We start from the raw sequence: 13,884 nt of genomic DNA, 5'->3' as shown, positions 1-13,884 counted from the left end.
AATAGTGTGATCAATTGTGAAATTAACTTTTGGGATACCTGGAGAAAGGAGACAGAAAATAAATGTGATTTTTCTGTTCACTGTTTACATTTACTAAAAATATTATTACTTTTTTATAGGTCACTACCTCCTAAAAAAGATTTGTAGAAACTAAAAGCAAGCATAAATGTATAAAATTGATTAGGGTGTTTTTAAATAAATTATAAATAACTGAAAATTACACAGCACTTGAAAACTTTTTCTATTAAGTATTAATCAGTACAAGATATCCTTTATTTTTTAAAACAGATGTTCCTTGACTTACAACGGGGTTTAGTGCAGATAAATCTTCTGTAAAACAAAAATATCACCTAATTTACTGAACAACACACTTTATAGCAATACAGTCTACTACAGAGTACCAGCTGTTTATCCTCATTATTCAGTGGCTGAATAGGAGCTGTGGCTCACTGCAGCTGCCCAAAATCAAGAATGCATCAGAACATCACATTGGCTATCACCAGCCTCCAGAAAAGATCAAAGTTAAAAATTTTGAAGTACCAAGTGTGATCAAAAATGCAGTGAATGCCACTGCCAAGTGCCATCCAAAGGAAAAGCAGACTGCAAAAGCATGACAGTGTGTCCTCATCCAATTTTTTTAATACCGAATCTGGCACAATGCAACCTCTGGTTCTTCCCCACAGTAAAAATAACCATGAAAAGTAAACATTTTGAGGAACAGGGATATAGCTCAGTGGCATAATGCCTGCCTGGCAAGCACAAGGTCCTGAGTTCAATTCCCAGTGCAAAAATTTTGAACTGATTCAGGAAACTGAGGTAGCCACAACAGCACACCTAAAGATACTTAGGAAAGGGGCTGGGGATTTAGCTCAGCGGCAAAAGCGCCTGCCTGGCATGCGCAAGGTCGTGAGTTCGGTTCCCGGTACCGGAGAAAAACCAAAAAAAAAAAAAAAAAAAAAAGATACTTAGGAAAAAAGACTTCCAGAACTGGTTCAGAGACTGGCAAGAACAATGGAACAAGTGTGTTCCAAATGAGAGAGACTATCTTGAGGGGGATTAAGGGAAATGTCTTTTACTGTACTACATTTTAAAAATTTAAACATTCACCATTTTTCAGTCACACCATGTACAGTTCCTACTGAATGAATATCATTTTCATATCTTTGCAAAGTCAAAACATTGTTAAGATGAAATACAATTAAGCAAGGAACTATCTGTACTTTAGTGTATTTGAAAATCTAAGATATTTTAGGCATTTTTTGATGAAATATAGTGACCAGACTTAAATGAGCTGTCAGAGGAGGCAAGACAAATACTTTATTTGCACTTAGGAGGTTTACAAATTCTGGAAAACTATTGGTCCAGGTGTTTTCAAGAATATTTCAATAGTTCTATATACCCAAATCTAATCTCTATGAATCTGAAGTAAAAATAGCCAACCACACTTCTTTTCCAGTAATACCACATCTGATTCTGGCTTTCTCTGTTAGTAAAATGATCTCTTAAACTTCAACCCAGAAAAGCTATCTCCCTTCTTAAAATTTTTGTTTTGGAAGTTGAAAGAAAGACAGAACACTTACTGAATCCTTCTTACGAGATCGTTCCTTTTTCATTTTCCCTCCTGCAGCTCTGATACTGACTCTGTTTTCTCCTCCCAGGTAACCCCGGCAATTAGCCGACCCGCAGAAACATTTTTGAGCTTCTTTTCTGCATAGGAAAGCAGTCAGTTAGGTGGTAGAAAACCATATGAAAATGCCAACAATATAACAACAAATAAGAACCACACCAGCCTAGTGGAAATAAAACTAAAGAAAAAAAGGGTGACTTTAAGAGATTTAACAAATCTGTTATTATCTAATAGAACTGCCTAAAAATTGCTTTAAAAATATTTTCCATGGATGCATCTTGAGACCCTAATGTTAAATGAAATAGACATACAAGTTTAAATATCACATGGTTTCTACTAAATGAGAGCAAAATTAAATAAAGAGCAAAAATTAAATAAAGAACAAAAATTAAATAGGTAATAGGAAGTAGAGACATCTTTTTCAAATGGAAAGGGGATCAAGAAATGGCGGGAGAAGAGAGGAAAAAGAAATAAAAAGGCATAATTGAGATGTGTTATGTACATGTACCAACTCTCCCCAAGGAATGTAATCATTATGCAACGTAAGCATGTACTAATAAAAAATAAATACTGGGGAAAAAAAGAATCCAGTAGTACAGCACAGTGGTTACGCCTTCTGGCTCAAGCCAGACTGCATGTATTTGGCCCAGCTCTGCTTCCTTCCAAATGTGTGACACTGAGAAATTGCCTCATCTCCCAATGCTTTAACTCCCCTATCTGTAAAGTGGAACCTGTAACAAAGAGCATTGTTTTAAATATTGAATAGATCATGTACATAATGCTCTTGGCATAAAGCCTGACACACAATAAACTCAATAAATTTTAGTGAAAGTTAAAAATAAAATTTATTTTCTAATCTCTTGTTAGACAAAACTAGCCAACAAGTTAAATAGTAATTTCTCCATTTCATGAGAACACTGACTAATGTATGAAAACAAAAGATCATATATATATTTGGGCTAACAAACAAAATCACTTGCATAGTTCAGACTATTACTTTATGTAAATGTTTAATTGGTGTTTATATGCAAATATGTTTATATATAAATCTTTAATCAGTACAAATAAAATGCATTATTATAGGACACTCAAGAAATATTTGACCATTAAAAATTATTATAAGGATAAGGCATCATAATAACAGAATAACAATTAAATGTAGCCATGGAGGCTAGGGAGAATGGTGAGAAAGAACACAAACGTAGTGTACAAGCCCGGTGGACTACAATCAAAGAGCACACAAAAAATACTCTAAAGTAAACTGATAGATTTAGTATATGACAGTACCAATTAGAAGCATAAAAATACATTATTTAATAAATACTGAAGGATTCTGGCAAGGCTACAGAGAAAAAAGGAATCATTCTACACTACTGGTGGGGGTATAAACTAGTATAACCAATGCAGAAATCAGGCAATTCCTCAAAAAACTGAAATTAGAATTCCATTTGACCCAGCTATTCTCCTTCTGTGTATTTTCCCAAAAGAATTAAAGACATCATATTACAAGGCCAGAGGTAGTAGTACACACCTATAATTCTAGCACTCAGGAGGCTGAGGCCAGAGGATTGCTATGAGTTTGAGACCAGCCTTGCATAGGGAGGCCCAGTTTCAAAACACCAAAAAACAACCAACCAACCAAAAAACCCCACCATATTATAGTGATCCATGCATACTCATGTTTATAGCACCACAATTCATAATAGCTAAATCTTGGAATCAGTCTATATATCTACCGGGATGAAAAAAGAAAATGTGCTCTTTATACACAATGGAGTACTACTCTGCAACAAAGAGGGATAGATTGAATCATTTGTGGGAAAATGAATACACCTTAAGACCATAATTGTAAAGTGAAATAAATCAAACACACAAGCTTTAATGTCACATGGTTTCTCTTATATGAGAAACCCAAAATACAGATAAAAAGCAAAATGAAAAATAATAGGAAGTAGAGAGGCAGATCTTTCGCAAATGGGAAGGGGATCAAGAGATGGAGGAAGAGGAGAAAGACAGAAGGGGAAAGGGATGAAAAAAGGAAGATGTGTTATGTACATGTACCAACTTCATACAACAAATATAAATATTATATGTATACCTCAAACATGTACTAATAAAAAAATCTTTAAAGAAAATACAGCAGGAATTCACAAATAGCACTTGATAGCCCATTTCTTAGGATAACACAAGTAGAGAGCAAAAAATGGAGTCCTACATAGAATCTAGTCTGCACCCATACCCTGAATACATGACAAGTGGACAGATCCAGCATCTGCCTTAGTTTGTTTGTTTGTTTGTTTGTTTAGGTACCGAGAATTTAACTCAGGACCCTGTGCTTGCCAGGCAGGCGCTTATGCCACTGAGCTATATCCCTGGACCCTGCCTTATTTTATAATGAGACAAGACATGAAGCATGGTATCTGTGAAGGAATATATGAAACAGCTTCACAGCCAGAGTAACAGTTACTGTTATTAAACTGGACTAAGCATAGGAGTTAAATCCTTGTCATATGCTACCATTAAAAGGGCTAAAATACCCAGGAAACTCTGTATCTATGTGCTTTTTAGTATAAACACCAAAAGTACCAATTCACTTGGGTATAAGATAGGAAAAAATACTTCTACTAGAGTTTTGGATCTTATTTGAAATTTCCATCCATTCAAATGTACTGGTTTCTTAATAACCAGAAATCATCTTGTGTGAGGCACAGTACCTTGGAAACCCAACAAAAGGATGGACACACGGACAGACACATGAACACAAGGACACACACACACACACACACTGCCACACATGGTAATATATGCCTGTAATTCCAACTACTTGGGAACTTAGTGAGACCATGTCTCAAAATAAAAATAAAAATAGAGCTGGGAATACAGGTCAGGGTAAAGGCCTTGGATTAAATCTCCAGGGCAGGGAGCATTAATTTTTTTTTTTTACTGGCAACCACTGTTTAGATCTATTAGTTCAGTAGGTGTTGCAAAATGGTGATACAGTGACTACTACTTAATTTTTTAACTAGAAAACTATAAAAGGCAGAATAGCCAAACATGGTGGTACATGCTTCTAATCCTACCACTCTGGGAAATTATGGCAAGAAGGCTAAAAGTCTGAGTCCAGCTTAGGCAATTTAGCATGACCCTGTTTCAAAAATAAAAAGGGCTGGGGCTGCAGCTTAGTGTAAAGGTCCTGAGATTAAACCCCAATACCCCGCCCTCAAAAAAAAAAAAAAAAAATTATAGGAAAAATACTTGACTTTTCTCTGTTTAAACTTTAAGCTAATTTTCAAAATCAAGAACTGGTTCTTTCAATTTTGACTAATGTAGTTTTATTTTTAAAATGCTGTTAAAATTCATGGGTTTTACATAACGTGTTCCAAATCAACTCAGTGATCACTCTTGAAATGCTAATAAAAACCGTCTCACCTTCAGTGATATAAGTACTCTTTGCTACTGCATCAGTGACCATTTTGAATGAACAATTTTTCTTTTTTTCCTTTTTGCAGTATTGGTGACTGAATTCAGCACCTTTGGACTGCACTACATTCCCAGACCTTTTTATTTTGAGACCGGGTCTCACTAAGACAACTAGGGTTGCCTAGGCTGGGCTTGTACTCTGTGATTCCCCTGCCTCAGCCTCCCAAGTGCTAGGAATGCACCACCACACCCCACTGGACCAAAGTCACTGTTGCAAGTACAGTATACGATAGGTGAAACAAGACTAGCTGTAAGTTAATTGCTAAAGCTAATAATGGATACACAGGGATTTAATTTTTTTGGTCTTTTTGAGACAGGGTCTCACTATGCAGTTCAGGCTGGCCTTGAGCTCACTTTGTAGCCCAGACTGGCCTTGAACTTGCAATGATCCTCCTGCCTCCACCTCTCGAGTGCTGGGATTACAGGCATGCACCACCACACTTGGTTCACAGGGATTTATTATACTATTCTCTCCACATATATAGTAGCATTTCTACAATAAACTTTTATACAACACGGTATGAAGAAGTTAAAAATTACGTACTTCCTGTATAATCTACCTAAACAGTCAGAAGTGTCTAACAGTAGGAAAAACCTCAAAACCAAAACAGTACAGTATGAAAATGGATGTAAATATAATGTCTAAGTTATTCACATTTATATCTCTACAGCTGAAAAGCCTATTTACCTATCAGAAGCAGCAAAGTAAGAGCAGAAGTAATACTTACCCGTATCTTTGAAACTGATAGTCAAATGTTAACTCTGAGCCTGAAGGAACCAGTTTGGTGGTAAAAAACCCAACCCTTAGTTGTCCATTCACAGTCCACTGAGAATGTTGTGAAAAGAAAAGAAAAAAAAAATCAGTAATTAAATAATGTGTTGTGTGTAAACACTGTAATTATGTAGCTTCATTAAGCATGTGGTTTTTTCTTTAATAATGTATTTGTTACTCTTATTTAACAGACTATCTATAATGTACTTCTAATAAAAGTAACTACTAGCTAGGCATGTGGCACATGTTTATAATCCCAGCACAGTAGGAGGGTGAGGCAGGAGGACTGCAAGGTCAAGCCCAGCCTGGACAATTCAGCTGCTAAGTAATACCCTGTCTCTAAATAAAATATTCAGAAGGGGCTGGGAATAGTCAGTGTGAGAGCCCTATGTTCAATCTCTAGCACTGGGGGAAAAAAGTGCTACTTTAATATGTATTTCCACACACAAAGATTCACTTCTTCTGAAAATAGGCAAAATAGGAGATGTGTGGTATCACTGATATCACAAGCAAATCTATATTAACATATGTCAAAAGTAACTACATTCTAAGACAAAATGAGGCCTGGACACTGAGACACACTGATGTCAACTGTTTAACTTCATGAAACTGGTCATATGGTTGAACACAGTGAAAGGGAAGGTAAGCATCAGAATAGATGTGTAACATTCAAAAATTAAAATGGGAAAATACACTGCAGGTAGAACAATTAGACTGTTCTGAACATGCAGGTTAAGTCAAGGACTGTACTGTTCCATTCCAGCCCCACTGGCACATTACTGATGAAAAACCCAGACTTCAAGAGATTAAGGTATATAGTAGAGTGGGAGTCGTACCGTTACACATGTGGCCACCAGATGTGGCAGATGAGAACCATCACTTAGATTAAATGATTCCAGACTGGGTTTTCCTTTTTGTTATATGGCATACATATAATAAGCACACAGCACACAGATCAAAGGGTAAAAAATATCCAGGAGTGAAAAGCACTATTTCCACATAACAGGAAATTATGATAAATATTTATTTATGAGTCTACAGCTCAATTTAGTTTATCTGCAGAGTGGGCCTATAGCTTTCTTAAACTTGTAATATTTCTAACTTTGGCTATTTAGTCTTTTATGAGTATTTCATAAAGAATCTGAATATAAATATAACCACTCAATATCATTAAAATTAAAGTTTAGTTGTGTATTTTGGCATCTCTGAAGTAATACCCAAAATAATTATGGGCAAGAAAACAATCAAATGCAATGTAAATTCCTAGGTTGTATTCTAAATTAGAAGAGTAATAGCGGCCAAAATTTGAATAAGGTCTTTTAATTAGGTAATAGTATGCTCTGGACATAATCACTGTATAATGGCTATATACAACATTATCATTTGGGGATGCTAAAGAGTGGCATACGGGTACATACACTGTACTATTTTCACAATACTATAAATCTAAACTTATTTCTTTTCTTTTTTTTTTTTTTTTCCGATACTGGGAATTGAACTCACGACTTTGCGCTTGCCAGGCAGGTGCTGTGCCACTGAGCTAAATCCCCAGCCCTCTAAACTTACTTCAAACTGAAGTAAAACAGATTAGAAAGAAAAAACAAAACAAAACATAAAATTCATGAGTACTTTTGGCATACAATCAAAACCAGTAATCTTCAATAAATATCCCAAACTCTAATTCTACCTCAACTCACTTTTTGGGTTTCGCAGTTTGGTTCACAGCTGTGATTCATGAAACGAGAGCAGTTTCCTTTCTGAGTGGCATCTATTATCTGGAGGAAGATGATAATACTTTAAAAATGAGACTTTAAAATAGTCATGTACTTTGCAAAGGAAAAGCATTAAGGCTAATTTAAAACCCAAACACACACACACACACACTCTTATCCCCTGCCCCCCCACACACACACTCTTATCCCCTGCCTTACCTTAGAGAACTGTCTTATACTACTTCATAATCAAAGTGACAAAATATCTAATGCTTCTTCTGGAAGATCTGTTAACTACAAATAGTTTACATAAAGGCAAAACTATCTCTGTATCTGTCAATGTTGCTCCCATTTACTTGTAGCTATTTCTTATATCCTACCGCATTTCAATCTCATTTTATATATGTATTATTTCATTTCAAAATGAATGCTACACCATAGTCCAGTACCACACTCTAAAACTTGAGTACGTGTCCAAATCCCCAAGAGTGTAAAAATTTGCTGGGCCCATCCCCAGAGCTACTGTAAATCAAGCAAGTCCTGGAGTAGGTCCCTAGAATTTCCATTTCCACACTGAAAGTAGAAGGAAATATGAACTACCTGAACTCTATTAAATTAGACATTAAAGAGATTTTTAAACATGTAAAAGATATTATTTTCCACTAAAAATAATTCTGAAAGTACATTTTCATAATATTATGTTGTTTGTATTAACAAGTAATGTGTTATTACTTTTAAATGAATTAGTATTTTAAAAATTATTTTAGTTTTAAATGTAATAAATATAACCCAGATCCAAAAAAGCATGTTGGAGGCCTTCAATAATTTTTAAGAATTGTGAAAAAAAAAAAAAGCTATAACATGAAGCATGTTTATGCTTATATATAAATGTAAATACTTCCCTCTCCCATCCTTTTTGAAAACAAACTATGCAGGCTGTGCAGTGTTCTAGCCCTAATTTTTGTCACTTTAGCAATCAGTCAGTATCAAAGCGGAGATATAGCTCAGCGACACAAGCACCTGCCTGGCAAATGCAAGGTCCTAAGTTGGATTTCCAGTACCAAAAAAAAAAAACCCAGAAAACGTCCTTCCAGTCCAACAACTTCCAGCTCTGTTTCAAAGAAAACACACCCATGCCGCTCACCTCATCATTCTTCAGGGCCATGAAATAGTAATGGATGTTTTTGTTTCGTGCATATTCCTTTACCCGAGCTTTAAACTCTTTATGATCAAGTACTTCTCCACAATATTCTAGGACAAAGGTGTTCCTGTCAAACAATGGGAGAAAAATATGGCACTTCCTGTGTAAGAGGTATATGGAAACACACACACATTCAGGCAAAAATAACAAATTTTTAAAAATAATGCAAAGCGGATAAATTTGGGCTCTAGAGAAACTAAGGCAGGGTGATAATGGCAAATTTAAGATTAGTCAGGGCTACATAATGAACCCCAGTCTCACAATCAACAAGTACACAAATCTGGTATCACACTAAATATAATTAAAATGTATATTTAAGTATCTAGCATCTAACCAAGGTTAATTTTCTTCTAATACTTTTCATAGAGTATTCATTCTGTGAAAACTTTTTATAGCTTTTACACTTCATACATACTTCTAAAAATGCATATTCTTTCTCTGGATATTAAAACAAACGTTTGAGCTGAGCCAGGTGTGGTAGCACACACCTGTAATCCCAACACTGGAGAAGCTGAGGCAGGTGGATTGTTGTGAGCTCAAGCTCAGCCCAAACTACATAGCAAGACCCTGTCTCAGAAAAACAGTGTTTGAGCTGGGGATGAAGCTCTGGGGCGGGTTTGTCCAGTATATGTGAGGCCCTGGGTTTAATCCCAACCTCTGGGGAAAAAATGTAAAGTATGGTTTATAATATTACCACTATGGAAGTTGATTTACAGGTAGGAAACAGTTTTGGAAAAACAGGGAAGCAATGTAAACTTATAGGCTTTTTGTTAAAAAAAAAAAAAGAAGGCAATAGGCTAGGGCTATAGCTCAGTGGTACAGTACTTGCACCGGGCCCTGGGTTTAACCACTGCACAAAAGAAGGGAGGGGGAGGGGAACAGCTCTTCTGTCACCTCAAACATCTCTAATGATGTTAAAACTCAAATCTAAGCTCCACCTGGACAGGTGGCCTCCCTGCCTAGTGGAGAACACACATACAGAATTTACATAAGACAACTGCGCAGAATGGTGCTGGAAGAGACTTATTTGTGCAGAAAGATACTCCTGAGAATAACCCACATACTCCATTTGATTTCACGCCAGTCAACTGTAAGAGGATAGTGATAATTATTTAAAAACAAAAACAAAAAATCCATCCAAGGATACATAAAAGCAGAAGCTTCCTGGATGTAGCCCAAAGGTAGAATAGGTGGTTGCCCATCTCTGCTATGAAAAGACTGCAAAAGTTTTATAAGTATCTCCAAAGAAAGTGTATGAAGTACAACTTTTTATACCATGGACCTTATTTAGGTCTGCATTGCTTAAACTGGGCCTGCTTTGAACTCTTAACAGCATACTGTAGGCCATTCAGAAAACAAAAAAAAAGGGGGCTGGGGATTAAGCTCAGCGGCACAGAGCCTGCCTGGCAAGCCAAGGTCGTGAGTTCTATTCCCGGTACCAGAAAAAAACAAAACAAAAAAAAAAAACTTGGAATAAAGGTGGAAGAAATTGTTTAGCAAACTTTTCATTCTTATACAGGTGGAATGTCAGGGCTAATGTAAAGCAATGGTAGTCCAAATAAATTACAACTACTTGGAGGGTCTGATACTAAAAGACACTGAGGAAAGTACTGATGAGCTCAAAACCCAAGCCAAGGAGTAGATGCTTCTCTTGTAAGCCAGTTGGAGCTCTGACTTCTCTAACTAAACCACCCAAAGCGCAAGGTCGTGAGTTCGGTTCCCGGTACCGGAGAAAAACCAAAAAAAAAAAAAAAAAAAAAAAAAAAAAAAAAAAAACCACCCAAAGGACTTGGCTTTGGTGTGTAAACAGGTCTTTAAATTAGATTCAACTACACATATATCACTGAAGGGAAAAAGGTCTCTAATGTAGATTCAACTATATGTGTCACTAGAGCAGCCCAGGCTACAAAGCAAGTTCAAGGCTGATGTGGACTACATAGCCTGTTTTCAAAAGAAGAAAAAGAGAAAAGAGAAAAGAAGAGAAAAAACAAGAAGAGGAAAAAAGCAAAGAAAAGGAGAGAGAAAAAGAAAACAAAATTAAGATCTTTCCTGACTTCATTCTGTGAGTTCTCTCTAACACTTAGGAATATTATGGTTAGCCTCTCTGGCTTTTTACCTAAACCCTTATTTGTTCTTTCCTTGAAGATCTAAAAGTTCACTCTCACCAATGACTTCAACTAGTGCTCTATGCAGACAAATGCTTCACTCCCAAGTTCTGACCTGAAATCACTGTTTTTACAACCAATATTTAATTTTCCTTTCTAACTTGTAAGTAAAGCAGAAAGATGACAAAATTCACAGACCTGCAATCTCTGGCTCTCCAGTTCAAGGAGGCATACCCTCCTTCAAGAAAAAGAAACAGCGTATCATAGGCTGCCTTGTGAACTGTAATTCACAAGTAAAAAAAATTCTATTCCCTCCCTTATCAAAAGCTAAATTCTGCTGCTTGAATTTCATCATTTAAAGGTCACTGATGCCTTCCCACATAGGTATTATGCTCACTTGATAGATAAGAAAGATGGGAGCTTAGCCGGGCATGGTGATGCCCTATAATCAATCCTGGCGCTCTGGAAGGGTAAGGCAGGAGAATCCTAAGTCCTAGGCAACTTAGTGAGACCCTGTCTTGCAATTTAAAAAAAAATTTTTTAAAGGGCTGAAGATGTAGCTCAGGTGTGTGTGAGAGAGAAAAGGAGACTGATATGAAAATCATTTTTTATGTTCACAAGAAAAAAAAGGACAATTTGGCTTTCAAAAGATATATGAAGATTTATGTTAGAAATCCAAATTATTGCCTTTATTGTCTAGTTGTTCTGAGTCTCCACAATAAAAAGACCAGCCCACCCAACCATACCTCCCACACCCCATTCCTACTCCCACTCCAGTTTCCCAGAGTAGCTATTTTTTTTATAGAGTTTTGAAAGAATGGTGGTACAAATCCAGCAAATGTTTTATTTGCTCCCTTTATTTTGTTTATGTATTTTTAAATCTTTTCAACCTTAAACATATGTAATATTTAACTATTAAGTAAAAGGTGCTCAACTTTTTTTAAGAATATTACACACACAATGGATTAGAAAACTAGATGTTTAAAGGTAGAAAATAAAGTGAACCTTTCATTACATTATACTTAAAAGTTTCATGAGGTGGAGAACCTGTTTCTGTCAACAAATGCTTATAGTGTATCTACCAAGTTCATTTTAATCTTTTACATTAGTAAGTCTCAGGTAATCTTTTGTACTCTTATCCCAACTCAATTTTATGACCATTAATAGATTTTGTGCTAACTCCTTTTTTATAGAACTTCACAGGAATTCTGGGGAGCTATTGCAGTTAGTATGGCTTGCAATTACAGAAAACATAACTATCTACCTAGGTATCTGCTTGTTCAAATGTTACAAGTGACAAAATTTTTTCTGGTATATACAAACGGGTTCTATATTAATTTCCTAGAAGTCAATTAAAAAACAAAAAGGTACCAAATGATCATTCTGCACAATAATCAGCATTTAACTTCAGTGTAATAGAGAAATCATTTTCCTACAAGATATCTAACCAAGTTTACCAACTTTTAATAAGGTGATGAAAGCGTAACTTACGAAGGAAGATCTTTGGCAGCTCTTAAGCCCCAACCTTTCTTTTCTGTAAGGATAACTTCCACATCTGCATGCTGCTTCCTCTGAAACCGCCTATTGGAACAATAATCCCCATTTGGACATCGAGAAGAACTGAAATAAGAAATAGGTGAAAATTAACTATAAGCAAAAGAAGAATCAAAACACCTTCACTAGAATGTGTCATATAAATATCTATCTTCCAAGTGAGCCTTTCTGATTAATTCTTTTCATCACAAAGGGATTCCTTAGAACTGAGTATCTACATCATTACACAGCCAAGCATATTTACAACACAGCCTTGTCATTTGGTCATCACCAGCAAAGTCTGCCTACTACTCCCTAGTGTTTAAATATTGTACCAGGCTAGGTACAAATTACAACACTTTGACAACTATGCAGTTAATTTATTTTCTTTATTTATATTTATTTATCTGATTTTTGCTTTTCATTACTGAAGAATGAACCTGAGATCTTTATATTGAGCTACACCCCAGACCTCAGATCATCCCCACCCTTTTTTTAATTGTGAGGCAGCATCTCATTAAGTTACCCAGTCTAGGCTCTAACCTGAGATCCTTCTACTTCAGCCTCCAGAGTTACGGTATTATAATTATACATCCATCTTTTTCTTGAGACATGGTCTCCCTGTGTAGCCCAGGCTGGCCTCAAACCCACAGCAATCCTCCTGCCTCAGCCTCCCCAGTGCTGAGATTATAGGCTAGTGCTGGGATTACAGCCATGTGCCACCACACCAGACTCTTATTTTCTTTACCTGTACTTTCCATTATATTCCCACTGTATCCATCATTAATTTGGTCTTTTAAAGTGTAGTTAACTACTTGATCTATTTGAGAGAAACCTAAGACATTATTAAACATAGCCTTGTTGGGAGTAAATGCAATAAACAAAGTCAGGCTCTTTAATGGATCCCAAAACAAAACATTCACTGAAATCTTAACATTCTACAACTAGCAGCTATCAAGGTTTTTTATGGGGGATGGAGTTGTTTTGTTTTTTTGAGACAGGGTCATGCTAGATAATCTAGGTTGGCCTAGAATTTACAATCTTCTTTCCTAATCCTCTTGAGTGCTAGGACTATAGGTGTGCATGATACCATCCCTGGCTCTATGGAGATTTTAATGGAGGTGTTGAAGGGAGAATAAGAGAACAGGGGAAAAAAAAGAATCAAGATATATCATGTACAGGTACAAATTATCTATGATGAATGTGATCACTATGTGTATCTAAAATGTACCAATAAACTTAATTTTAAAAAAAGGAAAAACTAAGACTGGTTGTGGTAGTGTACCACTGCAGTCCCACCACTCAGAGGCTGAGGCAGGGGGATCTCTAACAGTTCCAGGCCAACTGGGGTTACAAAATGAATTTAAGACCAGCCTGAATGGTGAAACCTTGTCTCAAAAAGACCAAGAAAAAAGAAGACTACAGCCAGGTATGAAATAAATCTCCTGGAAATT

General features: G+C 36.1%; 1 protein-coding gene across 1 annotated transcript in view; it reads right to left on the bottom strand.

Annotated features, from left to right (window-relative positions):
• Nucleotides 1–13,884, bottom strand: part of Setd2 (SET domain containing 2) — a gene marked incomplete at its 5' end in the record, with an annotated part of 107,785 nt that overhangs the window by 62,296 nt on the left and 31,605 nt on the right. The window contains 5 exon segments of the mRNA XM_013513427.1: nt 1,581–1,707; nt 5,836–5,933; nt 7,577–7,654; nt 8,736–8,859; nt 12,389–12,517. Of these exon segments, the coding sequence (XP_013368881.1) occupies nt 1,581–1,707; nt 5,836–5,933; nt 7,577–7,654; nt 8,736–8,859; nt 12,389–12,517 (556 nt within the window).

Source organism: Chinchilla lanigera, unplaced genomic scaffold (assembly GCF_000276665.1).
Source record: "Chinchilla lanigera isolate Chin_1 unplaced genomic scaffold, ChiLan1.0 scaffold00019, whole genome shotgun sequence".
NCBI lineage: Eukaryota > Metazoa > Chordata > Mammalia > Rodentia > Chinchillidae > Chinchilla > Chinchilla lanigera.
This window is presented reverse-complemented; position numbering and strand designations above follow the sequence as displayed.